General features: G+C 47.9%; 1 protein-coding gene across 1 annotated transcript; it reads right to left on the bottom strand.

Annotated features, from left to right (window-relative positions):
- Positions 1-3,841: 3,841 nt before the first annotated feature.
- LOC140682032 (serine/threonine-protein kinase PAK 3-like) lies at positions 3,842-14,097 on the bottom strand. The gene is made up of 12 exons (XM_072922902.1): positions 13,969-14,097; positions 13,356-13,691; positions 12,848-12,931; positions 12,293-12,443; positions 11,923-11,986; positions 11,160-11,208; positions 10,283-10,395; positions 9,554-9,671; positions 8,610-8,709; positions 7,970-8,166; positions 5,417-5,554; positions 3,842-4,071 (listed from the first exon to the last, which is right to left on the bottom strand). The coding sequence occupies exons 1-12, from the start codon at positions 14,059-14,061 to the stop codon at positions 3,970-3,972; spliced, it is 1,545 nt and encodes a 514-aa protein (XP_072779003.1). The 5' UTR covers positions 14,062-14,097; the 3' UTR covers positions 3,842-3,969.
- Positions 14,098-27,103: the final 13,006 nt, after the last annotated feature.

Raw genomic sequence — 27,103 nt, 5'->3', positions numbered from 1 at the left:
GGAAACCAGACCAAGAAAATGGCCCAAAGCATTGCACATCTGAGACATAACCCTCACTTTTATAAATTTAAAGGTTTATTAAATCTTAACAAAGGACTGAATAAGGAAAACTCGCAGCACTGGGAGTCTCTATGAACATTACATAGAGCAGCTCATCTATCAAATGGTTGCTCTGCCTTTTATACCCTTCATCCCGCCAAAGTTTTGCCAAAGTTTTGCCATCCACTGGTGGAGATTCCTTTCTTACCTCTTGACTGGAGGTCAGGTGTTGTTACTCCACACCTCCTGGTCACAAGCCGGCCCTCCCCAAAAGCCCTGACTACCAAGGCTATTGCAAGGGGGAGGGGAAATAGGACTATGGGAGCCTATATTACAATAACATCACTATACATTTTTATATCCACATAATATCTACCTCTTAACAGTGAGAGCCAACTGTTACATTACTCATCTATAGCACACAGAACCAGGAGAGAAGGCACTGTTGGCATAACAGCTGAAACAATTCCTAGCAAATCTCCCACATATTTGCATGTTTATTGGATACGCCCAGGGCTCCTGAGGATGTACATCTCTGCCTTTATTCCCCTTTGGAAGCAGTCAAACTGGCAGCACCTGCCCACCAGCAGGAGCTGCTCCGAGCTGGGAACACGACTGGTGGTGCTGATTTCCAGAGGCTTCTGTGTCCCAGGAGAAGATAAGGAAAGAGCGGATTGAGAGGTGCTGGCGCTGCTGCTGCTCTGTGCCAGAGAGCCCCGGCTGGGCAGGGCACGGTGCTGCAGGCTCTTTCTCCTGCCAGAGCTGGGCACACCTGGGAACAAGGCATGGCAACTTGTGGGAAACCAAAGGCTTTGTGGGGGCTGCATTGCTCAGCACACAGCCAGGCCATCTGTGACACAGACTTCTGGCGCATAAAAAGATAAAGGAGAGGCAAATAGCTGGGAGAGGTTTCATTTTGACCTTTCTTACCTGTTCACAGAAGTTGCCAAAATGAAAGTTACAGAGCAGGGCCTGATCCCTGCTGCCAGCTCAGGATTGGAAAGGAGGCATTCATTTATTTCAGTACTCGGTGCATAGGGAATCACTCCCCTAACACCTGCACACCCAGCAATCTCACTTATTAGTTTGTATCCATGGAACTAAGACATATTCAATACTTTGCTGAAACTCGCAGGCTAAACATTACTCCAAATTATTTGACATATTTAAATAATCTCTCAGAATTTATTGACATCAGAATAGGAGTAGGAGTATCCTGTAGGTCCCTGGTGGTCGTTGCCACAGGTTCAGGAGGAGACCCATGCACAAAAGAATCTAAGACACAACTGGGCTTGCCAAGCAAATGTATTCCATTAGTTGCAGTAGCAAATAATACCAACCCCTGGATTCCCAAAAATCCGCTGAGCAAGAGAAGGAGATGGAGTGTGGTGCTCGGCGACAGGGGCAGGTAGGCAGTGCACTTCCAGGACATGCCCCGGATCAAAACGGTGTGCACGTCATCCTTCTCACCCCTCCAGCCCAGAGCCAGGCCTTATACCTCCTGCTCAGGAGTGGAATTTTCCCAGTTACAGCATCAGCTCACACATGGCTGGCATGTGAGATAAGGCCAGGATGGCTCCAGATACCAAGGCCATGCCAACAACGGCTCCATTATGCATTGCTCCCCTTTCAAACCTTAACTGCCCACCGATTGACCCATACATTGTTTCTCTTTCAAGGGTCCTGTTCCCACCCATTAAACAATACACTTTTCTTCATTGTCTTGTCAACCTGCTCAAACACGGATCAAATATGGCAGGGCCTGGAACATGACTCTGGTTCCTGACACAGTCATTTGAAAACTATTCCATTCCTCAAATTCTCCTTTGCTGGTCAAGAGCCTCTTAAAAACATATCTTCCCTTTGAATGCATTCCAGCTACCTTCTTAGCAGGACCACTCTCTTTATTCTCAAGGCTAAAATAGCACTTGCACACATTAGGCACTGCAGTGGGGCAATACAGGGTTCAGCACTGCCTGTTAAAGCTAAAGGGATTCACAAGCTTAAGCCCTATTGAATACACTTAATACTTCTCCTTGCTGTACTGGGAATCAACACAAGCATTTCATCAATACACCCTTCAAGTGCTCTTGCTGAGTGAAGCCACATTGCAGTGTCAATACAGCAGCCAGGACTCAGTTTTTGCATGCAGGGAAAGCCAATTCTTTATTCACACAACTCATTTTTACAGCATTTTCACAGACCTCATGTTCAACTCCAATTTCCTGGTTGTTTTCTTGCCACATAATTCACTGCTTAGGTGTTTTTGGGTGAATTTGCTAAGACTCTTTTACTCAGGTGTTTACAATTTTCCTTTGTGGACTCCCATTGGACAGATTTCCTGATTATTACAGATGCAAACAGTTTTCTTCCCACAAGAGCTTGTTGTGCTAACTGCAGTCATGATTTTTCACATGGGAAGTTAGCTAGCTGCACGTAGAAGACACAACAGGCCAGCTGCTCATTTTTAGCAGAGTAAGGCCTGATTTCATAAGGCCTTTCTCTGACAATACCCCTAACCTGTGTGCAACACATTATGACTTTCTTTCACAAATTAAGGAAGAAAACACAGACTGCCTACCGAAATTTTCCTGCTCTCATCCAACCAGTTCATGACTCAAACAAAACCCTCAGGCGCATCCCCGATTCCCTCTCTCCCAGCAGCTCCGAGCTGCGGTGTGGCACAGCGCTTGCTGTGTGCCAGAGAGCACAAAGCAGGCTGGCCTGCTGGCCCTGAATATTTCTGCAAAGCACTCTGCAGGTCACAGCTTTGCTGTGGCTCAGTGCAGAAGTGCGGGGTTGCAGGCGCTGCCTCCCAGAGCTGTGTGAGGCACTGGCTCCTGCAGCCGTGAGCTGACGAGCTGTCCCTGCCTCCCGCTGGCCCATGGTCCCCTGGCACAAGCGCCGTGCCTGAAGGACGCTGCCCTGTGCTCCAGCCTGCCGAGCAGCCCGGCTCCTGCCCCGGTGCCCAGAGTGCTGCACACACTGCTGACCTTTGCCAGGAGTCGCAGGGCAGCCGGCACAAGAGTGGGAATGCTGAGCCAGGCCACCGGCCCTCGGCTGCCCTTGGCCTTTCTCTCCTCGGGGCAGACTCCAGAGGGCCAATGCCTCCAGGCTGGGCTGTGCCCAGCAGGGCTCCGCTTCCCCTCGGGAGCAGCCGGCTGCGCTTGGCCTCTGAGAGCGGAGGATGTGCCCGCTGCCAGCAAGAGGCACGCGGGGCCGGGCTGTGCCTCCTGCAGCTACAAGGGCCTCCTTGCAGCCTGCCCCTGCCCAGGCTCAGGCTGCTCCGGGCTCTGCCAGGGCTCTGCTTCGGCTCCACGCCGGGCAAGGCCGGGCCCGCTCTCACCTCACACTCGCTGACAGCTCTGCACCGCAGGAGACCTTTCAGAGCACCTCTCTGATCTTTCTGCTTTCTCCGCTGAGCAAGGCTCTCCTCCAGCCAAAGACATTGCCCTTCACGATACAAATCCAAGTGGCAGGCACCCAAATGCTCTAGAGTCACAGCTGAAGGCCTGCATCTGCACAGGATGTTTTGGCTGCCCCATTTCCCTTTGGTTTTTCCTGCAAATGCCATTGCCCTTTCTGCCTCAACTGGAAGTGCCACAGATGTGCCAAACGGGGCCGGTGGGCCGTATGCCAAAGGCAGTGTAGTCTGGAAAAGAGGAATGAAGAATAGCCTTCTCCATTTACAAACCATACCAAAGAAGCCATAAGTGTGTCTCAGCACCAATAAAAGACAACTGGCAATTCAGAAGGAAATGTTTTCTGAAGGGGTCAGAGGGAGGGGAATCTTCCAAACGACTTGATGCTTCAAAAACTTTATTTAATTATAATCCTATCTATAAACCTATACTACAAAACTACTTAACAATCCTACTCTAGAGTCCTACTCTACAATCCTACTCTAACTTGGTAATAATATCTTCATCGTTAGATTCTCGTCTTCTTCGTCTTCTTCGTCTTCTTCATCTTCACTGAGTTGATGAGCAGTGCCAGGATGGACGTTGGCTTGGCTGCTGTTACAAATGGATGCTAATCCACAGGAAAAAAAACAACAAAGAACAGTGAACCATGACCTTCCAAGCTCAGTGCTTCACAGACTCAATCAGGATCCCTCTAGCTCCTAGAAAGATCCAGAAAGTAAAACAATGGGACCATCTGTTCCCCACTCATCATGTGCAGGAGCTTGCCATCACAGGCAAACCTGGCCTCATTTATTCTGGTTTCTCCATCTTGCTGGGATTTTTGCCCTGCTAGTGCTCTAGAAATGGTGCTTTCTGTCCCTGGGGTTTCTTCCTTTCAGGAAGCTCCAATGACTCCCATAGGTCCCTGTCTTGGAAAGACAGGCACCATGCTAACTTTCACAGGCACACAGAGCAGTGTCTGCCTTTCCATGCCCTGCCCCTCCTGTGTGGGATGGCACCTTCCTTCCCAGCAGGGCCAGCCGAGTGGCGCTGGGTCCTGCAGTTCCCTCTCTGCCACACAACCTGGCAGTCAGCCTGGGCCAGTTCCCCTCTGCCTGAGCGTGCCAGGCAGCAGATGGGGCTGGGACAAGTCCCTCTCAGCTGTCCCTGTTTGTGTGCCAGAAACCTCTAAGGGTGGGGTGGGGGGCACAAACCAGGGCCCCTCAGAGGCTCACAGTGAGTCCCTCACAGCCCCTCCTGCCCACAGCCAAATCTCTCCAGAGTGCTGTGCCAGGACTGGCAGCCTTGGGTTCCTCCACCACCATTTCATGTCTCTCTACCCTGCATTGCTGTACTTCAGTTCTTTTACCATTAGATAAAACTGAACATCCCACCAAATCAGGGCAACAGAAACAGCCAGAAAACAGAGCACCTGTCCTCTCAGGAAATGCGGAGAGAGGTGGAGTTATTCAGTTTTGTGAAGAACAGGCCCCAGGGAGACTTTATTGCTGCTTTCCAAGATTTCAGAGTGGCTTTGAAGAAAGTGGGGGTAACCTTTTTTAACAGGGCCAGTTACAAGAGAGTGTGGGCAAATAGTTTTAAACACATGGGGATCTAATCAGAGTAGGTCTAAGGAAGACCTTCTTTTCTCGGAGCATGGTGCCACCCTGGCACAGGTTGTCCCAAGAGCTTGTAGGTGTCCCCATCCCTGGAATCATTCCAGGTCAGGTGGGATAGGACTCTGAGCAACCTGATCTCTTTAAAGATTTCCCTGCTCATTGCAGGTTACTTGGACCAGAGGACTTTCCAGAGCCCTGCCAGCCCAGCCCACTCTAGGATTCCTCACTGTTTTCATTTGAACATCACCAAGAGTGGAGGTGAGGAGGAAGGGGGCTCATCTGATGCCTCGGACCTCGGTGGAGGAGGAGCCCATCCCTCAGACACTGTTTCACCTCAGCCCCTTGGCATTTTACCTGCAGGAGCCTCTTGGCAGACCAGCGCTGCTCTTTGTCTGTCTGCAGGCAGCAGCTCAGGAAGTCACGCAGGGAAGGTGAGAATCGGTTGGGTTTACGCAGCTGTGGTCTCTCTCCTCTGGCTATCGGGAGTTCAGCCTGCAGGAAAAGGAAACACGAGGCTCCACCTGCTTCTTTCCCATCTGTAACTGCTCTCCCAGAACCCACTGTTTAAGCTCCACTCTGCAGAGCAGTTTCTGGTAAGATGGAGATGGTAAAGGAAAGATGACTTTCCTTTACCAACAAAAAAACACGGCTTTTCCAACATCCCGCTGATCCTGCCTTGGCAGTCAATTTCATTGACTGACCCAGTTAGTGGGAGCTACATCAGCAAAGCTTGTTTCCTTCTTTGAGGATTCACACCACCTTGACAGGCTTTTCAGAAGATGGACTCTGCTACACTAACGCTATTGTTTCCAAGGATTAGTACATGAAAGGCATCTCTGCAGTGCTTGTTGGTCCCTTAAGCACAGCGGTCATAAACCAAAACTCATTGAGCTTCTTGTCCTCTTCTAGAAAACAGAGGTGCATGGGAGGCAAGAATGGAGATCCACCAGGTATTCCTCAGGGTGAGGAAACAAACATTTGGAATCTCATATTCAACACAGACCCTTTAAGACACCTGCACAAATGTATTGGGATGAAAATGCCGGCTTAGGTACACAGGAGCCACCTGCAGCTCTGTCTCTCAGCTGCAAGTTTCAGCCTCTTTATGTGGCAAAAGGAAACTTTTCCAAGGTTAAATCAGAAGAAGAAGCACCATCCCGATGGTCACCCTCTGCTCATTTGTATACTCAAGTCAATGCATTAATGGCGTCCCCATCGCAAAAAATGTCTGTAAGAAGTGGGAGGTTTTGACAGGCTCTCCGTGACACCAGGCTGCAGCCTGGTCTCCAGAAAAATGCCCATCACAATAGTAACAGCTCTGTGCTGGTGACACTGAACTAGATGGTGACCAAAAAGACTTTGTTATTATCCTCTTCAACCCAGAGGAAAATTTGCAAGCCCAAGACAGCAAGCACACTCCCCTGGAGTATAAATAATTATGGCAGCTTTCTTTCCTTTTCCCACACCCTCAGAGGTCACAAAGGGGGCTTTATCCTGTCTCTCTGCAACTGAGCTCAGCCACTGGACATGGTGGGGAGCTGGAGTCCTCACTGCCCTTAGCACTGTGCAAGCCAGGGATGGCCCTGCTCCTATGGGAAAGGAACACAGCACCAGCATCAACTGCCCACGTTGGATCCCAGCCCCAGGCACCAGGCTGCAAGCTCATCAACTTTTTAAAAGACCCAGAAACAGCCAAGGGTTTAGAGTAACTGCAGTCAGAGAAAAACACATCCTCAACTTATCCAGGCCACCCACACACATGACTGAGCAATGTACAGATTATTTGAAAGCCTGAAAGTTTTGAAGACCCACAGGACTTGGAAAAGATGCTACAGTGTGGAGGAAAATCAATGTGCTGTGGTTAAAAAAAGAAAAAGAAAGCAAAACTGTTGGGGAAGATGAAACCGGAAAACCTTTACAAATATGTATGCCTGGCAAAAGATTTTGAGAATATGGAAACTGTAAGCGAGATTGAAATGAAAGTAAGCTTTGAGATAGTTACTAGCCTTAGTTACTGAACAACTGGAAAACAATGGTATGGCCAGCTGAAGGTAATCCCCTTTTGATTAAACAACACCCTCTGCTGGCAGACAGGTCCAAGGGTCAGAGCAGACCCTACTAGCTTGGCAGAAGGGGTCCAAAGAGTAGTTTTTAGGGTTTAAAATGTAACACAGTATGATAATGTAATGATTCTTATAGGCTGTAGGTAAATACTCTAGTATTTGTATCTTGGACTAGATTAGTTAGTGAAAATTTGAACATTCTGCACAGAAGAAGATTTATTGTCTTGTAACAGGAACTTCCTCACTCTTTCGGGTCTCTCTTTTGGGCTCCTCTTTCGGGCCTGCTCCGAGCTGTGGCTGGCAGCTCCAAGCAGGGCCCTGCATCCACTCCCTTTGCAATAAACCGAAAGTTCCAAGACCTGGCTTCAAAGATCTCTCGTCTCCATCCATCCCGACCGTCCTACCCACTGTCACTCCTACACAAAACTACTTGGGCATTGCTTTGGTGGTTGTGTCTTTTTTTCTTTTTCTTTTTCATTTTCCTTTCTTTTCCGATAAAATTGAAACTGGGAAGGTGTAACGTCAATTTCTTAGGATATTTATCACATGTCTAACCTCTCTACTGAAAAATTCTTGCCCTTCAGAGACAGAGCACCAGCGGAGTTCAAAAAGCAAATGAGAAATGTCAGGCAGGTTGCAGGCCAAAATGCCAGGTTTCTGAACTGCTACTTCCCTTCTGATGCAACCGAATTTACAGCAGATGCTGATGTGCTGCAGGGACATGTTTAGAAGGGGACCTTGGTGGAAGTGGTGCCAGCAGATGGCAATGGGATTTGTCCAATGGCACACAGGACATGGGACAGGTGAGAAAGACAAGTGGGATCAGGGAGTATTTGCACCTTACCGAAACAGGAGTTTCATTCCTGTGAGGAAGTTCTCGTTCCACCATTTCGATGCCCACGATTCCAAAAGACCATATGTCCACTTTGGGGCCATATGGTTGACCTGTCAGCACTTCAGGCGCCATCCAGCCAGAAATGCCGGCCACTGAGCTCCGTCTATGCTGCTCAGGGGTGAGCTGAGCAAAGAGGCCAAAGTCAGCTGTGGACAAATAAACATACCATGAAAGCCAGGTCAAGTTAGGAAATCAAGCAAAAGAATTCCCCACTCTCAGTCTATGTGTTGTTGAATCTCCTGAAGAACTGTCCACACTCAGTTTCCTTGGGGCTTTAGCCAAGGAAGTATGGAATTGGCCACTTCCAAAAAAATCACATTTTTTTTAACGCTGCTCACAGCAGTGGCCTTTATTCCCCTGAAGCTTTAGATTGTAGCTCCCTCCCTCTGGAAGAGACACAAACACACCAACGCCACTCTTGACTTCTCCTGGTTCCTTAGACCTCTGTGCACGTTGCAACCGTGTCATCAGCTCACAGTGGTGGGGCCCTGCACTGCCACCAGCACCATTTCTGGGGAGTTGGCAGCCACTCAAAGCAGCCCCTCACCCCACATCCCTGAACCCTGCACCTGACCAGGAATATACTGACCCAGCTTGACAGAGCCGTCGGTTCTGAGAAGGATGTTGTCGCTCTTCACATCTCGGTAGATCACGTGGTTCCAGTGAAGAAAATCCAATCCTTGCAGGCACTGAGAATGAAAACAGAAGCAGGAGGGCAAAAATTAGTGATTTCATCACACAAGAAAGGAAACAGAGACTCTAAAAGATTCCCTCTGCATGGGAATGGCGAGTAATGGCAGAACACAGTGCCATTGAGAGGAAGAGTTGCTGCTCCAACACTTGCAGAGCAGGACTTTTCTAAGGAAAGGCATGTCAGCTTTTGAAAGAGCAACAGCACCTGCTGTTGTAGACTGTCCCCTGCAAACCAGCCAGGATGACTGCTGCTGCAGTGGATGTGCTTTCTCCATGCAGAGGGCAAAGGAGGGGTTTGGCCAAGAAAGAAAAAAGTCCCTCTCTTTGGTGTGAAGCGGATCACTTTTGGGTGGGAGGCTGCATGACGAGAGTTTTGTTGCTGGCCTCAGCACAGACTTGAAGTATCACATCAGTCACCTTCCTGAAGCAAAGAGCATTTTGGCTGCACTACTGTCCTTTTCAGTTGAGGACTGTGAGAAAGGAGTCTCTGTTTTTTCTCAGCTGATCATTTCAAATCCTGCCACCAGCACCTTTGCTTTTACACGCAAGGAATGCAGTGCAGACAGGCTCAAGATACAAGTTTAGGGAGGCAAGGTGGAGAAGAGCAAATACAAATACAGGAGGCAGAGTGAGAATACAACAGCAGGAGATAAGAGTACAAGAACTGAGTACAGTGAGTGCAGGAGCACTGGCAGGCAGTTCCCTTGAGATGCTTTTACTTGCCCATAGCATACCAGCACTAGAAAAACAAAGTTTATACATGAAACCTCTCCTGTTCTGAGCCTCTGTTTCCCAGACAATCCTGCCCAAGCCCTCGGAAGCACAGGTGGGCTTGCTGACCTCTCGACTGATGACTGCTATCTCGTCTTCAGACAGGTAGATCTTGCTGATGGCATCGCTCAGAGTGCCTCCATCCATGAACTCCATAACCAGCCAGAATTGATTATCCAAAAGATAGCTGAAAGAAGGAAACAAGAGCATGGAGGTAAACATGCATGGTTAGTTTATTTTCTTGGTTCTTATTTCCAAGTCCCTGTGTGACAAGGACAGAAGAAAAGGAACAGACATTCCCTCTAGGCTGTGCATTGTTTGAAACCTGTCTCAAGAAGAAAGGCACAGCTTTGGAAAAGGAGATGTCTTAAATAGCCAGCAAGTAAAAACTGCAGTTTAGGAACAGATAAAAAACTTGTCACACTGCGTGTTTCTGGAAATAACCACCTAGTCTTCCTGGCATGCAAAGCAATGGAAAAGAGGGGACACAATCCAAGGAAAATCCATGTTAGTTTACCCAGACATAAGAGGACTGTTGAAAAAAGTCAAGTCCCAAAATAATGTGGTGGCTGTGAACTTACAGGCTATTAATTTAATTAGATATGACTGATGCAGATTTTTGAATAATTTTCAAACTATGTGTGCCAGGGAATACTCCTGCAGACAAGATGCACTCTCTTCCCAGCCACCGGAGATGAGCAGAGCAGTAATAATTAACCAATAATTACAGCTCTGTTTTGTGCCAGTGAACAATCTTGCATGTTTGCAATATGTAAACAAATATTTACAACAACTCACCTGCCTAAATAGTTGACCACGTTGGGATTCCTATTTATCTTCACAGTCATGAGTTCATAGACTTTTAGTTCCTTCTTCGTCAGTCCTTGGAGATTTATTTTCTTTATGGCCACCTAAAATGACATTGAAAATCAGCAACTTGAGAAGTTGGTGGCACGAGACCACAAGGCACATGGAGCGAGTGATTTTGCAATGACACAGCCAAGCTGTGCCAAACCGCATTCTGATTAGGCATTGCAGTAATTAGGAACTGACATTGCAACAGCCCATTTCTCTGCTCCCTTGGGGGCCAGTTACAGGACACGTGGCCACTGAGGTTTTGCCGTGTCCACTTGGTAACAGTGGTATCTCACCCACAAACCTCTGAGCCCACTCCCTGCTGCTTTGTATGGATTCAGAAGAAGTAATCCATGCCTTAATACTCTGTGGCTAATCCAGGGCTATGGGCAGGGCTTAGGGCTTCTAGGGACCCCTTGCAGATCTCTCCCTATGTGCAGTTCCCAAGTGCAGCACTGCAGGTGTCTGAGGAACTACCGGTAACTCTCAGATGCATTTGCTGGCAACCAGAAGTGAGAATTCAGGACTCTGAAGCTGTCGCCCCAAAGAGCAGTGAGATGCTCTAAGGCACCACCTTTGCTTTAGCAATTGAGAGCGAGTGAGCACATCCTTCTCTGAAATGAACTGCTGCCCTGCGTGCCTTCCTTCTGGCAGCTGAGAAGGACAAAGACTGTCCCCAATGTATTTTGCAGGCTGGTACCAGTCTGTGTTTCTTTTGCCTCTTCAGCACAGCTCTCCCCAAAGCTCTGGCCACAGCTGCTCACACCAGAGGGGAAAGCCCTCGAGTGCAGCAGAGTCTGAGGGGGCTGTTGACATTTACCTCTCCTCCTGTGGCTTTGTTGAGTGCTCTAACCACATGTCCAAAAGTCCTAGAAACAAAAAAGCAGCAAAGAAATTAGAAGCCATTTAGCTCTTGCAGTGAAAGCCAGCCCACACAGGAGATCTCTGCTGCAAATGCCTAAGACCTGCAGGATGCAGGCGGGCTCTGCCAGAAGGCAGATGATGCATTTTCCTCTCAAGTGCATGGGCACTGGGCCTGTCCCTGAAGTGCTGCCATCTACTGCCTCAGCTCCTAAAGAGAGCTCCTTCTTTCATCTCAGGTTTCATGCTCTAAATTGCGCAGTTTTCATAGTTTTCATCCTGACCATGGAGAATTTCCTTCAGCAAACTCTTGGAAAGAAATGTTCCTGAGAACTGTTATCTGACAGCTATCAGGGAGTAGGTTGCACTTTCAGGCAGGTTTCTTCCCCTTTTATTAGTGTGGCTGTATGATTTGGAGAGATAGAAAAATGCTAAGGAAATTAACACAGAGCTGTCCCACACTTGAGAGACAAGGAGATCTTCCAGGTCCTGCTCCTTGCTGCAGGCAAGAGACCTTGGCAGCATGAAGATGTCTCTGACAATACCTTCAGGGCACACTCACAAATTCTGAGCAGCACTGAGAGATGGGACAATCTATCCCCAGTGTCTGAACATGGCAATAGATGTCTGTTTGCAGCTGGCCTCACTTCACACTGCATAGATATTCCACCAGAAAAACACCCGGCCCATGGTTATGGAGAAGTAACTGTGGTTGGACTCACCCGCTGCCAATATATTCCAGTTCAGAATATTTCCCCACGGGGTTTTCCATGTTCACTATTTTCCCTGAGGGAAACAAAATGCAAGATGCTCACTTTAAAGCAAAGATCCCAGCTTCCAGAAGATGCACAAGGCAGCCCCAGAGCCTGAAGCTTTGAACTCTTTGTGGTCGCCTGGGTAACAACAGCAAGCAGGCCGACAGCTCTGCAGCACAGGTGGCCAGCACACAGACTGATTTTCTACAGCAGTTCCCGTGGGGAAATGTCTCTAAATGTCCCTGGGACACCAATCTCAGGAAGAACATTTGGTACAGCTATGCTGAAACATGCACACAATACACTGTCCCTCAGAGAAGAAATACAGCAGACGTACTCAGTTGCTCCAGGGAGTCATCCTTGATCTCCTGGTGCTGAGCAGCGCTGGAGATGGGCAAACTGCCCTGGCTCCACTTCCCAGGCTGGGGAGCAAAGGCTCCTTTAGACAATGCTGCTGCTGCAGCAGGTTTGACAAAGCCCTTGTGGATCTGGAACAAGAAATGAGTTTGTCAGAAAGGTGCCTGGCAGAGATTAGCCTGAAATTCCATTTCAAATGCAAGCCCTTGGTAAGGTTCTGTCAGCCACATGCAGGGCTCTTAAATGGGTTTTTTCTGATGTCCACTTCTCAAACTGGATGGGTCAAAACCAAAGGTTAGTTCTACTCAAGTTCATGGCCAGATTCATGTTCCATTTTCATGGATTTTCTGAAGGATCACTGCCACAATGACCATTCTGCTTCCTCTCAAGGATTCCTTTCCCACTCCAAGGGCTTCAGACACACTTGCAGCTCCTTGTTTAAATGTTCTGCCTCCTCCCACTGTGTCCTCTTTTCCTGCACCATCTTCAGGTCATGCTCAACTTGTAGTAACTTTGGTGGGGACAGTTCCTGTACCTCATGCCAGGCCTGGGGCTCTTCATTGCCACTCATTTGCTGGAAGGCTTTGCAGGCTGCCCGGTGAGATGTCAACATTTGCACCTCAAGTCAAACAGAAGAAAGCAGTCAGAGACTACGGCTTATCCCTGTCAGTCAAGAGTCATTGACTGTGAGGAAAGGGAAAGAACAGATTTACAAGGGGTACAGACAGCTTGTTTCAATCCTCCGTCTGGGTCACCATGTTCCCCTGTAAAAACACCTCAAGAAACAAGGAGAGCAGGAACAGGCCAGCAAGAATCAATTTGGATGACTGCTGGCCAAAAGGCCAAAGGACAAGTCCCACTGTCCAGGGCAGCAGTTGAGATTCAGCACACCAGGAAATGTCCTTCAGAGTGTCTGGGGTACACACTACAGCAGGATGGCACTCAGAGGCATCACCTCACTCCCTGAAGCCCTGCACTGGAAAGGCAAGAAGGGCAGAAACCACCCGTTTGGTGACTGCAGTGGCTATCCCTCTTTCACTCACTTGCTCTTGTAGAGCCTGAGGGAGACGATTAAGTTTTTCTCTGATGATTTTCATTTCTTCTTCCTGCCTCTTCTCCTTTGCCTTCATCTTAGTGTCAATTTTCTGAAACTCCGTGTCCAGCTGTTCCTTCAAGTTCTGTAAAATACAAGAGAGAGGATCTTTCATGAGTGGAGTGGCTGCCACTCTTTCACTCACCTGGTCTTGTTGATCGCCCCTCTGCTGACGGAGATTCATCTCCTCTTGAATTCCTCTCATGTCTTCCTTGTTCCCCTTCTTCACTTCCATGATGGCACTCTGAGCCCCGGGCAGCTCTGCTTGTGACTCTGCCTTGATGTTCTGTACACACAAATGCAGAGCAAGTGACTGGGAGCTGCCATCAGGCTCAGCTTTTTCCTCTCGCAGCTTCAAAATCCCATTTATTCAGCCACTTCTTTCTGCTTCCCTACCCACCTCTGCTTCCAGTGCAACCCTCCTGTCCCAGTGCTGACTTTGGCAGATTCCAAGGCTCTGTGCTTTCAGTGCCTCTGGGACTCCTGACCTCCTCAGTCCCAAGAGCTCCATTTTATGCCCCTTTTCCTGCCCTTCCCTCTGAAACCTGGCAAGTCAGGCTTACCTGGCCATTCTCCTGTGGCTCTTCCACCTGCTGCCTGAGCTGCTCTTCCTGCTCTCGGGCTGGGAACAGCTCTTCCCGAGTCTGCCATGGCATCTCTGACAAAGCAGGCTGCTCCTGCTCTTTCTCTGGAAGGACCTGCACAGAAAGCAAGAGAAGATGGGTTTCAACTTTCCAGACAACATTTGAGGGCCAAGACTCAAGGACTGATGGGCTCACACGTTCCCAAAGCACTGTGCTGCAGCTCTCCTGGGTCTTTCTCTGCCCATGAGGAGGCACAGAAGCCAAAGTGACCCTGGCACTGCAATCAGGGGCCATCTGGGGCTGAAGCTCAAGCAGCCTCTGAGGCAGCTGATAGGGAAGGTGTGGCATTTCTCAAGGGTCTGCTGAGGGCCTCCCTCTGCTTCTGCCTTGCTCTGTTTGTCTTTCAGTAGTGAGTGACACCCCACCCTGTCCCACAGCTCCATCCTGGCTCTGCAGGTGGCTTCCTCTGTGAGCTCAGCCCTTGTGAGAGACACTTCTGGAGTTCATGTTCTCTTCACCAACTAAAACATGGAATTCTTCCACCTCTCTGGGACAGGCTGAACATTAAAGCATTAACGGGGGGCTTCAGGAAGAAGAGGCTGGAGGAGGAAACCATGTCTGAGGGGAAAAAACCACCACATCTGGAGGAGGAAACAGCTCTGCCTGCTCAGAATCGGTCATCAGAACATGTCTTTAATCCTCTCCTGAAAGGGATGCTTTACGTGAACTTTGCACCTCCAACTGCTTTGGACCAGAGCCAAGAAGATTCAATTATGCAAATGTTACATAGATAGATAGATAGATAGATAGATAGATAGATAGATAGAGAGACAGACAGACAGATCTCACTTTTATAATCTCTCTTTACTATCAGTTTTGTTCCTACATACATCAACACTTGGTAGCCATTGCCCCAGTCAGCAGCAATCCCGAGATTGCTCTCCTGTTCCTTCAATAAACCACACTCTCAGGGAATCTGGAGCATTTAGGTCCTTATGGAATACAAGAAGATCCAGAGCATTGCACTGGGAACTGCACTCTTGCAGCATCTGTGCTTGGCCAAGTGCTTCTCTTGGACTCGACCACACTGACACTGCTAAAGGGGCTGCAATCAGGAATAAAGGCCAGGCCCTCCCAGCTCCTCTTATCTTTGAGAACCAGCTGGAATGCAAGAGCATTGATTTCCTGCTCAATTCCCAAACACCACACCTCCTGATTTCCTGGGTTGCAAAAAGACACAGGGACTGTTAATATGAAAGCGAAGAGCAAGGCCCTGTTGACTGGCCTGGCACCACAACAGCTCCCTGCCCCAAACAATGTGTTCTCATGCAAAAATACTGCATCCTCCAGAAAGGCCCCCTTACAAAAGAAAATGCAACCAGAATCTTTACAAGTGCAGGAAAAGAGTAGGAAAGATGGAAGAAAATCCACTTGCATTGCTAAAAACCAAGAAATTGAACAGGAATACTCCTCCTAATAAAGGAACAAAAACAAGACAGAAGAGCGACAGATGCCAGTGGAAAAAGCACTAGGATAACGTGAGGAGATATTTGCCGATGAAACAGCCCGTGTGGCAAGCACTGTCATGTATGCATCCATGGAAGTGTGCCTGAAGGTCTTTCACGAGGCTCCCGTTGTCCAGGCTAAAGCTCCCTCAGCACATCCTCCTTGGCCTTGCGCTCCACACCCTTCCCCAGCTCCCATGTCCTTCTCTGCACACCCTCCAGCCCCTCAAGGACTTTCTGCTTCAGAGGGGCCCACACATGGACACAGCACGCCCAGCTATGGCCACAGTGCTGCCCAGCCCAGGGGGACGGTCACTGCCCTGCTCCTGCTGCCCCACTGCTGATGACAAAGGCCAGGATGCCCTTGGCCTTCTTGGCCACCTGGCCAGGCACGGGCCCACGTTCAGGTTCTCTTGACTGCCCAGCCACAAAGTTGCCCATTGGACTCAAAATACAGAATCCACCATTTCAAAATGTCCTTCCTCTTCTGAGCAACACAAGACTGCAGTCATGGACTTGCAGCTTCACCTCCCCCTCCCCCGCCTCCAGGCTGCAATGCACTTTTCAAAGCTGCAGACTACACCAAAAAATGCATCCACAGAACCTTGCTTTTTGCCTCACAAGAGGGCTTCACAATTATAAACTTAGTTTCTTTGACCAGGTCTTGTCCCCCACAGATTCATGGACAACACACTCGTCTACTTGCAGCTTATCAATAGTCACAAGACAGCTGAGCCGCACACTTTGTAGAACTGAATAAATACTCAAGCAACTGCAGACCCGTTTCACCAGGCAAACACATGTTTCCACAAAGGGAAAGCAAACAAACCAAGCCCTGAGACCTCCAGCGCTACCTCGTGCGCCCTTGGCCATGGCCCTGCAGAAGCCCAAGAGACAGAGCTTCACTGAGTTGAGCAGCCAGACGCTCACCCTGAGGCAACAGGCTTTGGTGCCTAAACATGACAGGTCCAAGGCCAATTTCTAGCTGGAGGTCACTGCCTGCAGGAAATCGCTGGGTCCTGGCAGGACTCCAGCACTCAGCATCCTCGGCCAGCAACAGCAAGAGCTGGCTGGTCAGAAACTTCAGCTCTGCCTTGCACTAAATACAGCCCCACCCACAACGGGCACTTACTGGCTCCGAAGATTCAGGCTCTGGTGTGACCACTGATGAAGCCTTGTGGTCAAACTGCTCAATTTGCTCCTCTTTGGCTTCTTCACCAGGAGCAGAGGGAGCCAGGGCAGACACTGCTGTTGTCTCTATCATCTGTGGCAAGAGAGAAGCATGAGGGACAGGCCATTACCTATCATTTAAAACCGCATTTCTTCTCACATCTACCACCATATCTTGCAAGGAAAATTGAGAAACTTTGATTACAATGGGATTCTAAGGTGCTCTCATGTATTAACATTGGCTACTACAACTGTAATGCATCTTGCTCTGATTTAAATATCCCAACCTTTCTACTATCAGGTGACAATGATTGATTTGTGTAACTGACCTTTTAAATCTTGATAGCCCGGAAATGCAAAGCAAAACTTTCAGTGCTGTGTTGCACTAAAGACAGCACCACCCACAACGGGCACTTACTGGCTCAGGAGATTCAGGCTCTGGTGTGACCACTGATAGAGCCTTGTGGTCATACTCCTCAATTTGCTCCTCCACGGCTTCTTCACCAGGAGCAGAGGGAGCCAGGGTAGACACTGCTGTTGTCTCTATCATCTGTGGCAAGAGAGAAGCATGAGGGACAGGCCATTACCTATCATTTAAAACCGCATTTCTTCTCACATCTACCACCATATCTTGCAAGGAAAATTGAGAGACTTTGATTACAATGGGATTCTAAAGTGCTCTCATGTATTAACATTGGCTACTACAACTGTAATGCAACTTGCTCTGATTTAAATATCCCAACCTGTCTACTATCAGGTGACAATGATCGATCTGTGTAACTGACATTGTAAGTCTTGAAAGCTAAGAAATGCAAAAGAGAAACTTGCTGCTGTGCTTTGCACTAAAGACAGCATCACCCACAACGGGCACTTACTGGCTCCGAAGATTCAGACTCTGGTGCGACCACTGATGGAGCCTTGTGGTCAAACTGCTCAATTTGCTCCTCTTTGGCTTCTTCACCAGGAGCAGAGGGAGCCAGGGCAGACACTGCTGTTGTCTCTATCATCTGTGGCAAGAGAGAAGCATGAGGGACAGGCCATTACCTATCATTTAAAACCGCATTTCTTCTCACATCTACCACCATATCTTGCAAGAAAAATTGAGAAACTTTGATAACAATGGGATTCTAAGGTGCTCTCATAGTATTAACATTGGCTAAAACAACTCTAATTCAAATTGCTCTGAATTAAGTATTCCACGCTGCCTACTATCAGGTTACATTGATCGATTTGTGTAACTGACCTTTTAAATCTTGATAGCTCAGAAATGCAAAAGCAAAACTTTCAGTGCTCTGCTTCACTAAACACATCACCACCCACAACTGGCACTTACTGGCTCAGGAGATTCAGGCTCAGGCATGACCATTGATGCAGCCTCGAGGTCATACTCCTCAATTTGCTCCTCTTCAGCTTCTTCACCAGGAGGAGAGGGAGCCAGGGCAGACACTGCTGGTGTCTCTGTCATCTGTGGCAAGAGAGAAGCATGAGGGACAGGCCATTACCTATCATTTATAATCTCGTTTCTCCTCAGATCCGTAACCTCCTCTTAAAAGGAAAAATTATCCACTTTGTTAGCAATGCGATTCTAAATCACTCTGACCAGATTAAAATGGGCTAACTCAGCAGAACTCTATTTGATGCACTCTATGTATTTGATAGTCCTTCCTGGCTGCCATCAGCAAGCAACTGTGCCTTGGCACAAAGGAGCTTTTGGCACTTTAAAGCCCTGAAATGCAAAAGCAGGAAATAGCCAGCAAGGCTTTTGCTGTTGCTGCGGCAGACATGGAAAACTCAAACTGGATCAGAATCCCAACCAGTGCAAGGAAAGGGCAGGAAAGGTTGTGCAGAAGCATCTGTGCTTGCTGGCAAGAGAGAAAATGGGCAGGGCTTTACCTCCTACCAAACCAAGTCAAACCAAGTCAAAAGTGTCCCCTCCTCAGGTGGCTAAAACACTTGGAGGCAATGAGGGCATGTTTGGCAGGGGAACAGCCATGGTGATGATAACTGTCATGTATGGATCTATGGAAGTGTGCCTGAAGGTCCCTCACGAGCCTCCCATTGTCCAGGCTGAAACACCCTGAGCACCTCCTCCTTGGCCTTGCGCTCCACACCCTTCCCCAGCTCCCATATCCTTCTCTGCACACGCCCAGCACCTCAAGGACTTCCTGCTTCAGAGGGGCCCACATGTAGACACATCACTGTGGAGTTGTGCTCGCCCTGTATATCCCCTCAAAATGGTTTGTCCCTCCATATCCCCTCTTTGTATCCGTTTGCTTCATCCCAGCTTTCCCATCAGCACCTGTATGTCCATCAAACCCCAAAATCCCTGACTCATCCCCGTCTCCTCCCAGGTGATGTGTCCATCGTGACCCTTCCCCTTTGTCCAGAGCCTTCTCCCAGGGTCACCAGGTAACTGGACCCTGGCTCGGGGCTCCTCCCCCACCCCCTCCTCAGTGGTCACTCTGAGGCCTTGCCCCCAGAGAGCCACTCCCAAGTCCTTCCCCTGCTGGCTGCTCGGGTTTCCCTGTCCCCCTATATCTGGCTCCTCTGGGCAGGGACACCCTCTCTTGCTCTGGATGTCCTTCGGGTTTGGATGTGGCCTGGGATCTCTCCAGGCCCTCATTAAATTTCGGAACTAATCCTGAGGAGGAGCGCCTCTTTCTCTTGCTTGTCGGACCAGCTTGTCTTTGAACTCACGAGGGAGCTTCTCAAAGCCCCCCAGGATCCAAGGAGAAGTTCCCTCCCTCTGCCCGACTCGCCCCACTGCCCAGCTGGATGGGGTACACTGGGGACTCATCACCCGAGGATTTGAGGGTGACACGCAGCACAGAAATTCCAGCTATGGTTGCAGTGCTGCCCAGCCCAGGGGGACGGTCACTGCCCTGCTCCTGCTGCCCCACTGCTGCTGACACAGGCCAGGATGCCCTTGGCCTTCTTGGCCACCTGGCCAGGTCCGGGCCCACCTTCAGCTGCTTTTCACCGGCACCCCTGGGTCCTTTTGGCCCACACAGCGTCCCAGCCACAAAGTTGCCCATTGGATTAAAAATACAGCATCCACCATTTCAAATGCCCTTCCTCTTCTGAGCAACACAAGACTGCAGTCATGGACTTGCAGCTTCACCTCCCCCTCCCCCGCCTCCAGGCTGCAATGATCTTTTCAAAGCTGCAGACTACACCAAAAAATGCATCCACAGAACCTTGCTTTTTGCCTCACAAGAGGGCTTCACAATTATAAACTGAGTTTCTTTGACCAGGTCTTGTCCCCCACAGATTCATGGACAACACACTCGTCTACTTGCAGCTTATCAAAAGTCACAAGACAGCTGAGCCGCACACTTTGTAGAACTGAATAAATACTCAAGCAACTGCAGACCCGTTTCACCAGGCAAACACATGTTTCCCCAAAGGGAAAGCAAACAAACCAAGCCCTGAGACCTCCAGCACTACCTCGTGCGCCCTTGGCCATGGGCCTGCAGAAGCCCAAGAGACAGAGCTTCACTGAGTTGAGCAGCCAGACCCTCACCCTGAGGAAACAGGCTTTGGTGCCTAAACATGACAGGTCCAAGGCCAATTTCTAGCTGGAGGTCACTGCCTGCAGGAAATCGCTGGGTCCTGGCAGGACTCCAGCACTCAGCATCCTCGGCCAGCAACAGCAAGAGCTGGCTGGTCAGAAACTTCAGCTCTGCCTTGCACTAAACACAGCCCCACCCACAACTGGCACTTACTGGCTCCGAAGATTCAGGCTCTGGTGCGACCACTGATGGAGCCTTGTGGTCAAACTGCTCCATTTGCTCCTCTTTGGCTTCTTCACCAGGAGCAGAGGGAGCCAGGGCAGACACTGCTGTTGTCTCTATCATCTGTGGCAAGAGAGAAGCATGAGGAACAGGCCATTACCTATCATTTAAAATTGCATTTCTTCTCACATCTACCACCATATCTTGCAAGGAAAATTGAGAAACTTTGATTACAATGGGATTCTAAAGTGCTCTCATGTATTAACATTGGCTACTACAACTGTAATGCAACTTGCTCTGATTTAAATATCCCAACCTGTCTACTATCAGGTGACAATGATCGATTTGTGTAACTGACCTTGTAATTCTTGAAAGCTAAGAAATGCAAAAGAGAAACTTGCTGCTCTGCCTTGCACTAAAAACAGCCACACCCACAACTGGCACTTACTGGCTCAGGAGATTCAGGCTCTGGTGTGACCCGTGATGGAGCCTCGAGGTCATACTCCTCAATTCGCTCCTCTTCGGCTTCTTCACCAGGAGGAGAGGGAGCCAGGGCAGACACTGGTGGTGTCTCTGTCATCTATGGCAAGAGAGAAGCATGAGGGACAGGCCATTACCTATAATTTATAATCTCGTTTCTCCTCAGATCCGTAACCTCCTCTTAAAAGGAAAAATTACCCACTTTGTTAGCAATGCGATTCTAAATCACTCTGACCAGATTAAAATGGGCTAACTCAGCAGAACTCTATTTGATGCACTCTATGTATTTGATAGTCCTTCCTGGCTGCCATCAGCAAGCAACTGTGCCTTGGCACAAAGGAGCTTTTGGCTCTTTAAAACCCTGAAATGCAAAAGCAGGAAATAGCCAGCAAGGCTTTTGCTGTGTCTGCGACAGACATGGAAAACTCAAACTGGATCAGAATCCCAACCAGTGCAAGGAAAGGGCAGGAAAGGTTGTGCAGAAGCATCTGTGCTTGCTGGCAAGAGAGAAAATGGGCAGGGCTTAACCTCCTACCAAACCAAGTCAAAGCAAGTCAAAAGTGTCCCCTCCTCAGGTGGCTAAAACACTTGGAGGCAATGAGGGCATGTTTGGCAGGGGAACAGCCATGGTGATGATAACTGTCATGTATGGATCTATGGAAGTGTGCCTGAAGGTCCCTCACGAGCCTCCCATTGTCCAGGCTGAAACACCCTGAGCACCTCCTCCTTGGCCTTGCGCTCCACACCCTTCCCCAGCTCCCATATCCTTCTCTGCACACGCCCAGCGCCTCAAGGACTTCCTGCTTCAGAGGGGCCCACATGTAGACACATCACTGTGGAGTTGTGCTCGCCCTGTATATCCCCTCAAAATGGTTTGTCCCTCCATATCCCCTCTTTGTATCCGTTTGCTTCATCCCAGCTTTCCCATCAGCACCTGTATGTCCATCAAACCCCAAAATCCCTGACTCATCCCCCTGTCTCCTCCCAGGTGATGTGTCCATCGTGACCCTTCCCCTTTGTCCAGAGCCTTCTCCCAGGGTCCCCAGGTAACTGGACCCTGGCTCGGGGCTCCTCCCCCACCCCCTCCTCAGTGGTCACTCTGAGGCCTTGCCCCCAGAGAGCCACTCCCAAGTCCTTCCCCTGCTGGCTGCTCGGATTTCCCCGTCCCCCTATATCTGGCTCCTCTGGGCAGGGACACCCTCTCTTGCTCTGGATGTCCTTCGGGTTTGGATGTGGCCTGGGATCTCTCCAGGCCCTCATTAAATTTTGGAACTAATCCTGAGGAGGAGCGCCTCTTTCTCTTGCTTGTCGGACCAGCTTGTCTTTGAACTCACGAGGGAGCTTCTCAAAGCCCCCCAGGATCCAAGGAGAAGTTCCCTCCCTCTGCCCGACTCGCCCCACTGCCCAGCTGGATGGGGTACACTGGGGACTCATCACCCGTGGATTTGAGGGTGACACGCAGCACAGAAATTCCAGCTATGGTTGCAGTGCTGCCCAGCCCAGGGGGACGGTCACTGCCCTGCTCCTGCTACCCCACTGCTGCTGACACAGGCCAGGATGCCCTTGGCCTTCTTGGCCACCTGGCCAGGTCCGGGCCCACCTTCAGCTGCTTTTCACCGGCACCCCTGGGTCCTTTTGGCCCACACAGCGTCCCGGCCACAAAGTTGCCCATTGGATTAAAAATACAGCATCCACCATTTCAAAATGCCCTTCCTCTTCTGAGCAACACAAGACTGCAGTCATGGACTTGCAGCTTCACCTCCCCCCGGCCCCGCCTCCAGGCTGCAATGCACTTTTCAAAGCTGCAGACTACACCAAAAAATGCATCCACAGAACCTTGCTTTTTGCCTCACAAGAGGGCTTTACAATTATAAACTTAGTTTCTTTGACCAGGTCTTGTCCCCCACAGATTCATGGACAACACACTCGTCTACTTGCAGCTTATCAAAAGTCACAAGACAGCTGAGCCGCACACTTTGTAGAACTGAATAAATACTCAAGCAACCGCAGACCCGTTTCACCAGGCAAACACATGTTTCCACAAAGGGAAAGCAAACAAACCAAGCCCTGAGACCTCCAGCACTACCTCGTGCGCCCTTGGCCATGGGCCTGCAGAAGCCCAAGAGACAGAGCTTCACTGAGTTGAGCAGCCAGACGCTCACCCTGAGGCAACAGGCTTTGGTGCCTAAACATGACAGGTCCAAGGCCAATTTCTAGCTGGAGGTCACCGCCTGCAGGAAATCGCTGGGTCCTGGCAGGACTCCAGCACTCAGCATCTTCGGCCAGCAACAGCAAGAGCTGGCTGGTCAGAAACTTCAGCTCTGTCTTGCACTAAATACAGCATCACCCACAACAGGCACTTACCGGCTCAGAAGATTCAGGCTCAGGTGTGACCTGTGATGGAGCCTCGCGGTCATACTCCTCAATTTTTTCCTCTTCGGCTTCACCAGGAGGAGAGAGAGCCAGGGCAGACACTGTTGTTTCCTCTGTCATCTGTGGCAAGAGAGAAGCATGAGGGACAGGCTGTTACCTATCATCTATAACTTCCTATATTCTCACATCTACCACCATTTCTTCCAAGAAAAATTGAGAAACTTTAATTGCAATGGGATTCCAGTGCGCTCTCATGGTATTAAAATTTGTTAATCCACCTGTACTGCAAATTGCTCTGAAATAAATATTCCAGCCTCCCTTCTATCAGATAGCAATGATCTCTTTGTAACTGACGTTATAAATCTTGAAAGCTCTGAAACGCAAAAGCGAAACTTGCAGCTCTGCCTTGCACTAACGACAGCACCACCCACAAGTGGCACTTACTGGCTCTGAAGATTTAGGCTCTTCTGAGACCCCTGATGGAGTCTCACGGTCATACTGCTCAATTTGGTCCTCTTTGTATTCTTCTCTAGGAGCAGAGGTGGCTGGGGCAGACACTGATGCTGGTTTTGTGCTCTGGGGCAAGAGAGAAACATGAGGGACAAGCCGTTACCTCCTTCCTTCTCACATCTACCACCATATCATCCAAGGAGAAAGCATAAAAATTCAGTGTAAAAGGATTCTAAGCAACACAGATCAAATTAAAACGGGCCAATTCAACAGAACTGTATATGGATATGAAGCTGATATTCTTCCCTGGTTGCCATCAGCAGGCAATGTTGTATCTGCAAGACAGAGCTTTTAGCTTTTGAGAGCTTAGAAATGGAAAAGTAAGAAAGAGTCATCTATGCCTTTGCTTTTGCTGCTGCAGACATGGAAGCCTACAACTGGATCAGAATCTCATCCAGTGCTGGAAAAGAGCAGGAAACGTTGTGAAGAAGTATCTGTGCTTGTTGGATAATGAGAAAATCAACAGGGCTTTTCCTCTACTAAACCAGCAAAAGAAAAACACAACAAACAATAAGCAGGGAGTCTCTCCGACACCAGCGTCTAAAGCACTGGGATGCAGTGAGGGTATGTTTGGCAGGGAATTGGCACTTGTGGTGAGCAGTGTCATGTATGGATCTATGGAAGTGTGCCTGAAGGTCTCTCAACAGACTCCCATTGTCCAGGCTGAAACTCCCTCAGCACCCCCCTCCTTGGCCCTGCGCTCCACACCCTTCCCCAGCTCCCGTGTCCTTCTCTGCACATGCTCCAGCCCCTCAAGGACTTCCTGCTTCAGAGGGGCCCACAAGTGTTTATGAATATAAAAGGGTAAAAACCTTTCTAAAGTGTAAGAAGTCTTTAGAATGTAGACATACTTTTGAGAAATGTTGGGAAATTTTAAAATAATAAGCACAATCAGGATCATAAAATCAGGATCTAAATCATTAAGGAAAATTTAAAAATTTATAAAGCTGAGACCAAGAGTTGCAATAGTAATAAACTACTAAGGAACCAAGCTGAGACTTCTTTGAGCAGAAAGCCCAGAACTGTGTCTAGAAACCAAGATAGATTTCTCTCAGAGATCAGTTGCTGCAACAATAATCTGCCTAGTTCAGAACATGATGTAGCAACGTCTGATTAGAAAAAGAAAGGGAATATCTTTTGGAAAAAAAAAGAGATTTTAAGTTTTTAAATGAAGAAATTTTAGCCATGCCAGTCTCTTATGGGAGGGATAATAGTAGGCCTATGTATTAATCACTCTCACATTATAACATCAAAGAGTGAAATCAAAGTTTGAAGAAAAGCAGAATTAACTCTCTTTATTTTAATTATGTGTTTTTTTACTCTTATGAACTCATGCCAACTGATTGTCGCGTTGTGGCAAGTCTGATTTTAACTAATTCACAATTTATGTTATGAGAACTCCAGCAGAAGATACCTATTAAGGTTTTATGGGAAAAATATGTTAGTAGTACATATGAAAAATTTTCAGAAGGTAAGTTGTCTAGCAAATGGCCATATGATAAACCAGAAACACAAACTTTGTTCTTAGGTCAGTGTTGAGAGATATTAAACAAGCTGCAAGAAAAACTTTAATTTCGGTCAAATCAACAAGTACTCCTCTTAAAGCATATTTGACCATGACACAAAGAACAAATTAATCATACATTTTTAGATAAGTTAATACAAGCTGTTGAAAGACAATGCCCTGATAAAGCAGCTCATTCTTATATTCTCCAAAACCTAGCATTTGTAAATGCGAATGATGATTGCAAAAAAATTATTTCTACATTACCCAAACAGCCTCCAACTGTTACTCAAATGCTTTCAGCTTACAGTAAAATTAGCACTCCACAGTATCTTGCTAAGTACAAGCTAATGTCCCTAGAGAGCAAATTACTAAATCTCATGATTCACTAAGAAACAAATTTTAAAAACCAATTGAAGAACAAACAAAACTTTTTGAAAAAACTCTTGCTGCTGTTCAATGAACCTTTACTAAAAAGTCCTGCTTCAGATGTGAGAAGCCTAGTCATGTGATAAAGAATTACCCTGATCCAATAATAAAATCTGAAGTACCTTCTGTTTGTCCTCAATATCAAAAAGGGAAACATTGTGCAAAAAATTGTCATTCTAAATTTGATATAGATAGTAATCCGCTACCGTTAAACTCCAAGCAAAGCGCGACCCACCGCGTGGTGAAACAAGTAATAGCAACCCAGAATCCAGGGAATTTTCCCCCTTAGCCTTCACTAGGAGACCTCAAAGCCAAACACAATATCTACCTTTACCACCAGTACCACAAGACGTTCCTTCCTATTACCTCCAAGGACAAAACTGGAGTTAGCAAACTCAAAATTAATATGGTTTTTGAAAAATTTCTGTTATGAATGTATACCTACAGGTCTGATTAACAAATCACAACAAAGACAAGAATTTTTAATTATTATAGCTAAAGACAACAATACAAGTCTTAGACTATTAATTTTTCCAGTTATCATTTCAGTAAACGACAATGATTGCTTTACCTATAGACATATTCAAACAAAATGTATCTCAACAAAATGCTCTGTTAACCAATCAAACGGTGTACCAAGGTGATCCAGATGTGTTTTCTACTCTAATGCTACATGTCTTCTAAGTAGAGCATACTTAGAAGTATGTTCTAAACCAACCAGAACTGACTTGTGGCCTAACTCATCGTGGTAGAACAATTTATGTTACAGGCATACCAGATACGGTGCAGATGTCTCAGTAATTTCTCTCCTGTTTTAGCCCATAACTAACACTTAATATCACCTATGAGAACACTCACAAGGATCAGAAGAACTACTGTTTGTTTAGAAAGTGAATCCATGATTACTATTACAAGTCTTGAAAGGAAGACAGCTGCTGTACGTCCCTCTCTATCAATAATTCCTAGAAACTGGCCTCTCGTCATCATCGATATAAAAGACTGTTTCTTCAACATACCACTTCATCCTGAAGATGCCCCAAGATTTGCCTTCTCAGTTCCAGTCATCAAGCAAAGAAAGCCAATGCAAAGATATCACTAGAAATCTTTACCACAAGGGATGAAGAATTCTCTAACAATTTAACAATATTTTGTCACACAGGTACTGTGTACAACTTGACAGAAGCATCCACAATCCACGATTCTACACTACATAGATGATCTACTCATTGCAGCACCAACACAGACAAAGATAAAACAAACTTGTGACAGCGCTGTTACTGAGATCCAAAAGACTGAACTAGAATTTCTACATCTAAGATACAAGAAATCCCACCCTAAAAATATCTAAGATAGAAGATAACAAAACAAACAATTTCACCCCAAAAGACACAACTTCAAGTCAACATCAA

This window comes from Taeniopygia guttata, chromosome Z, assembly GCF_048771995.1.
Source record: "Taeniopygia guttata chromosome Z, bTaeGut7.mat, whole genome shotgun sequence".
Classification (NCBI taxonomy): domain Eukaryota; kingdom Metazoa; phylum Chordata; class Aves; order Passeriformes; family Estrildidae; genus Taeniopygia; species Taeniopygia guttata.
Note: the sequence above shows the minus strand (reverse complement) of the source record. Positions and strands in the feature narration are given on the sequence as shown.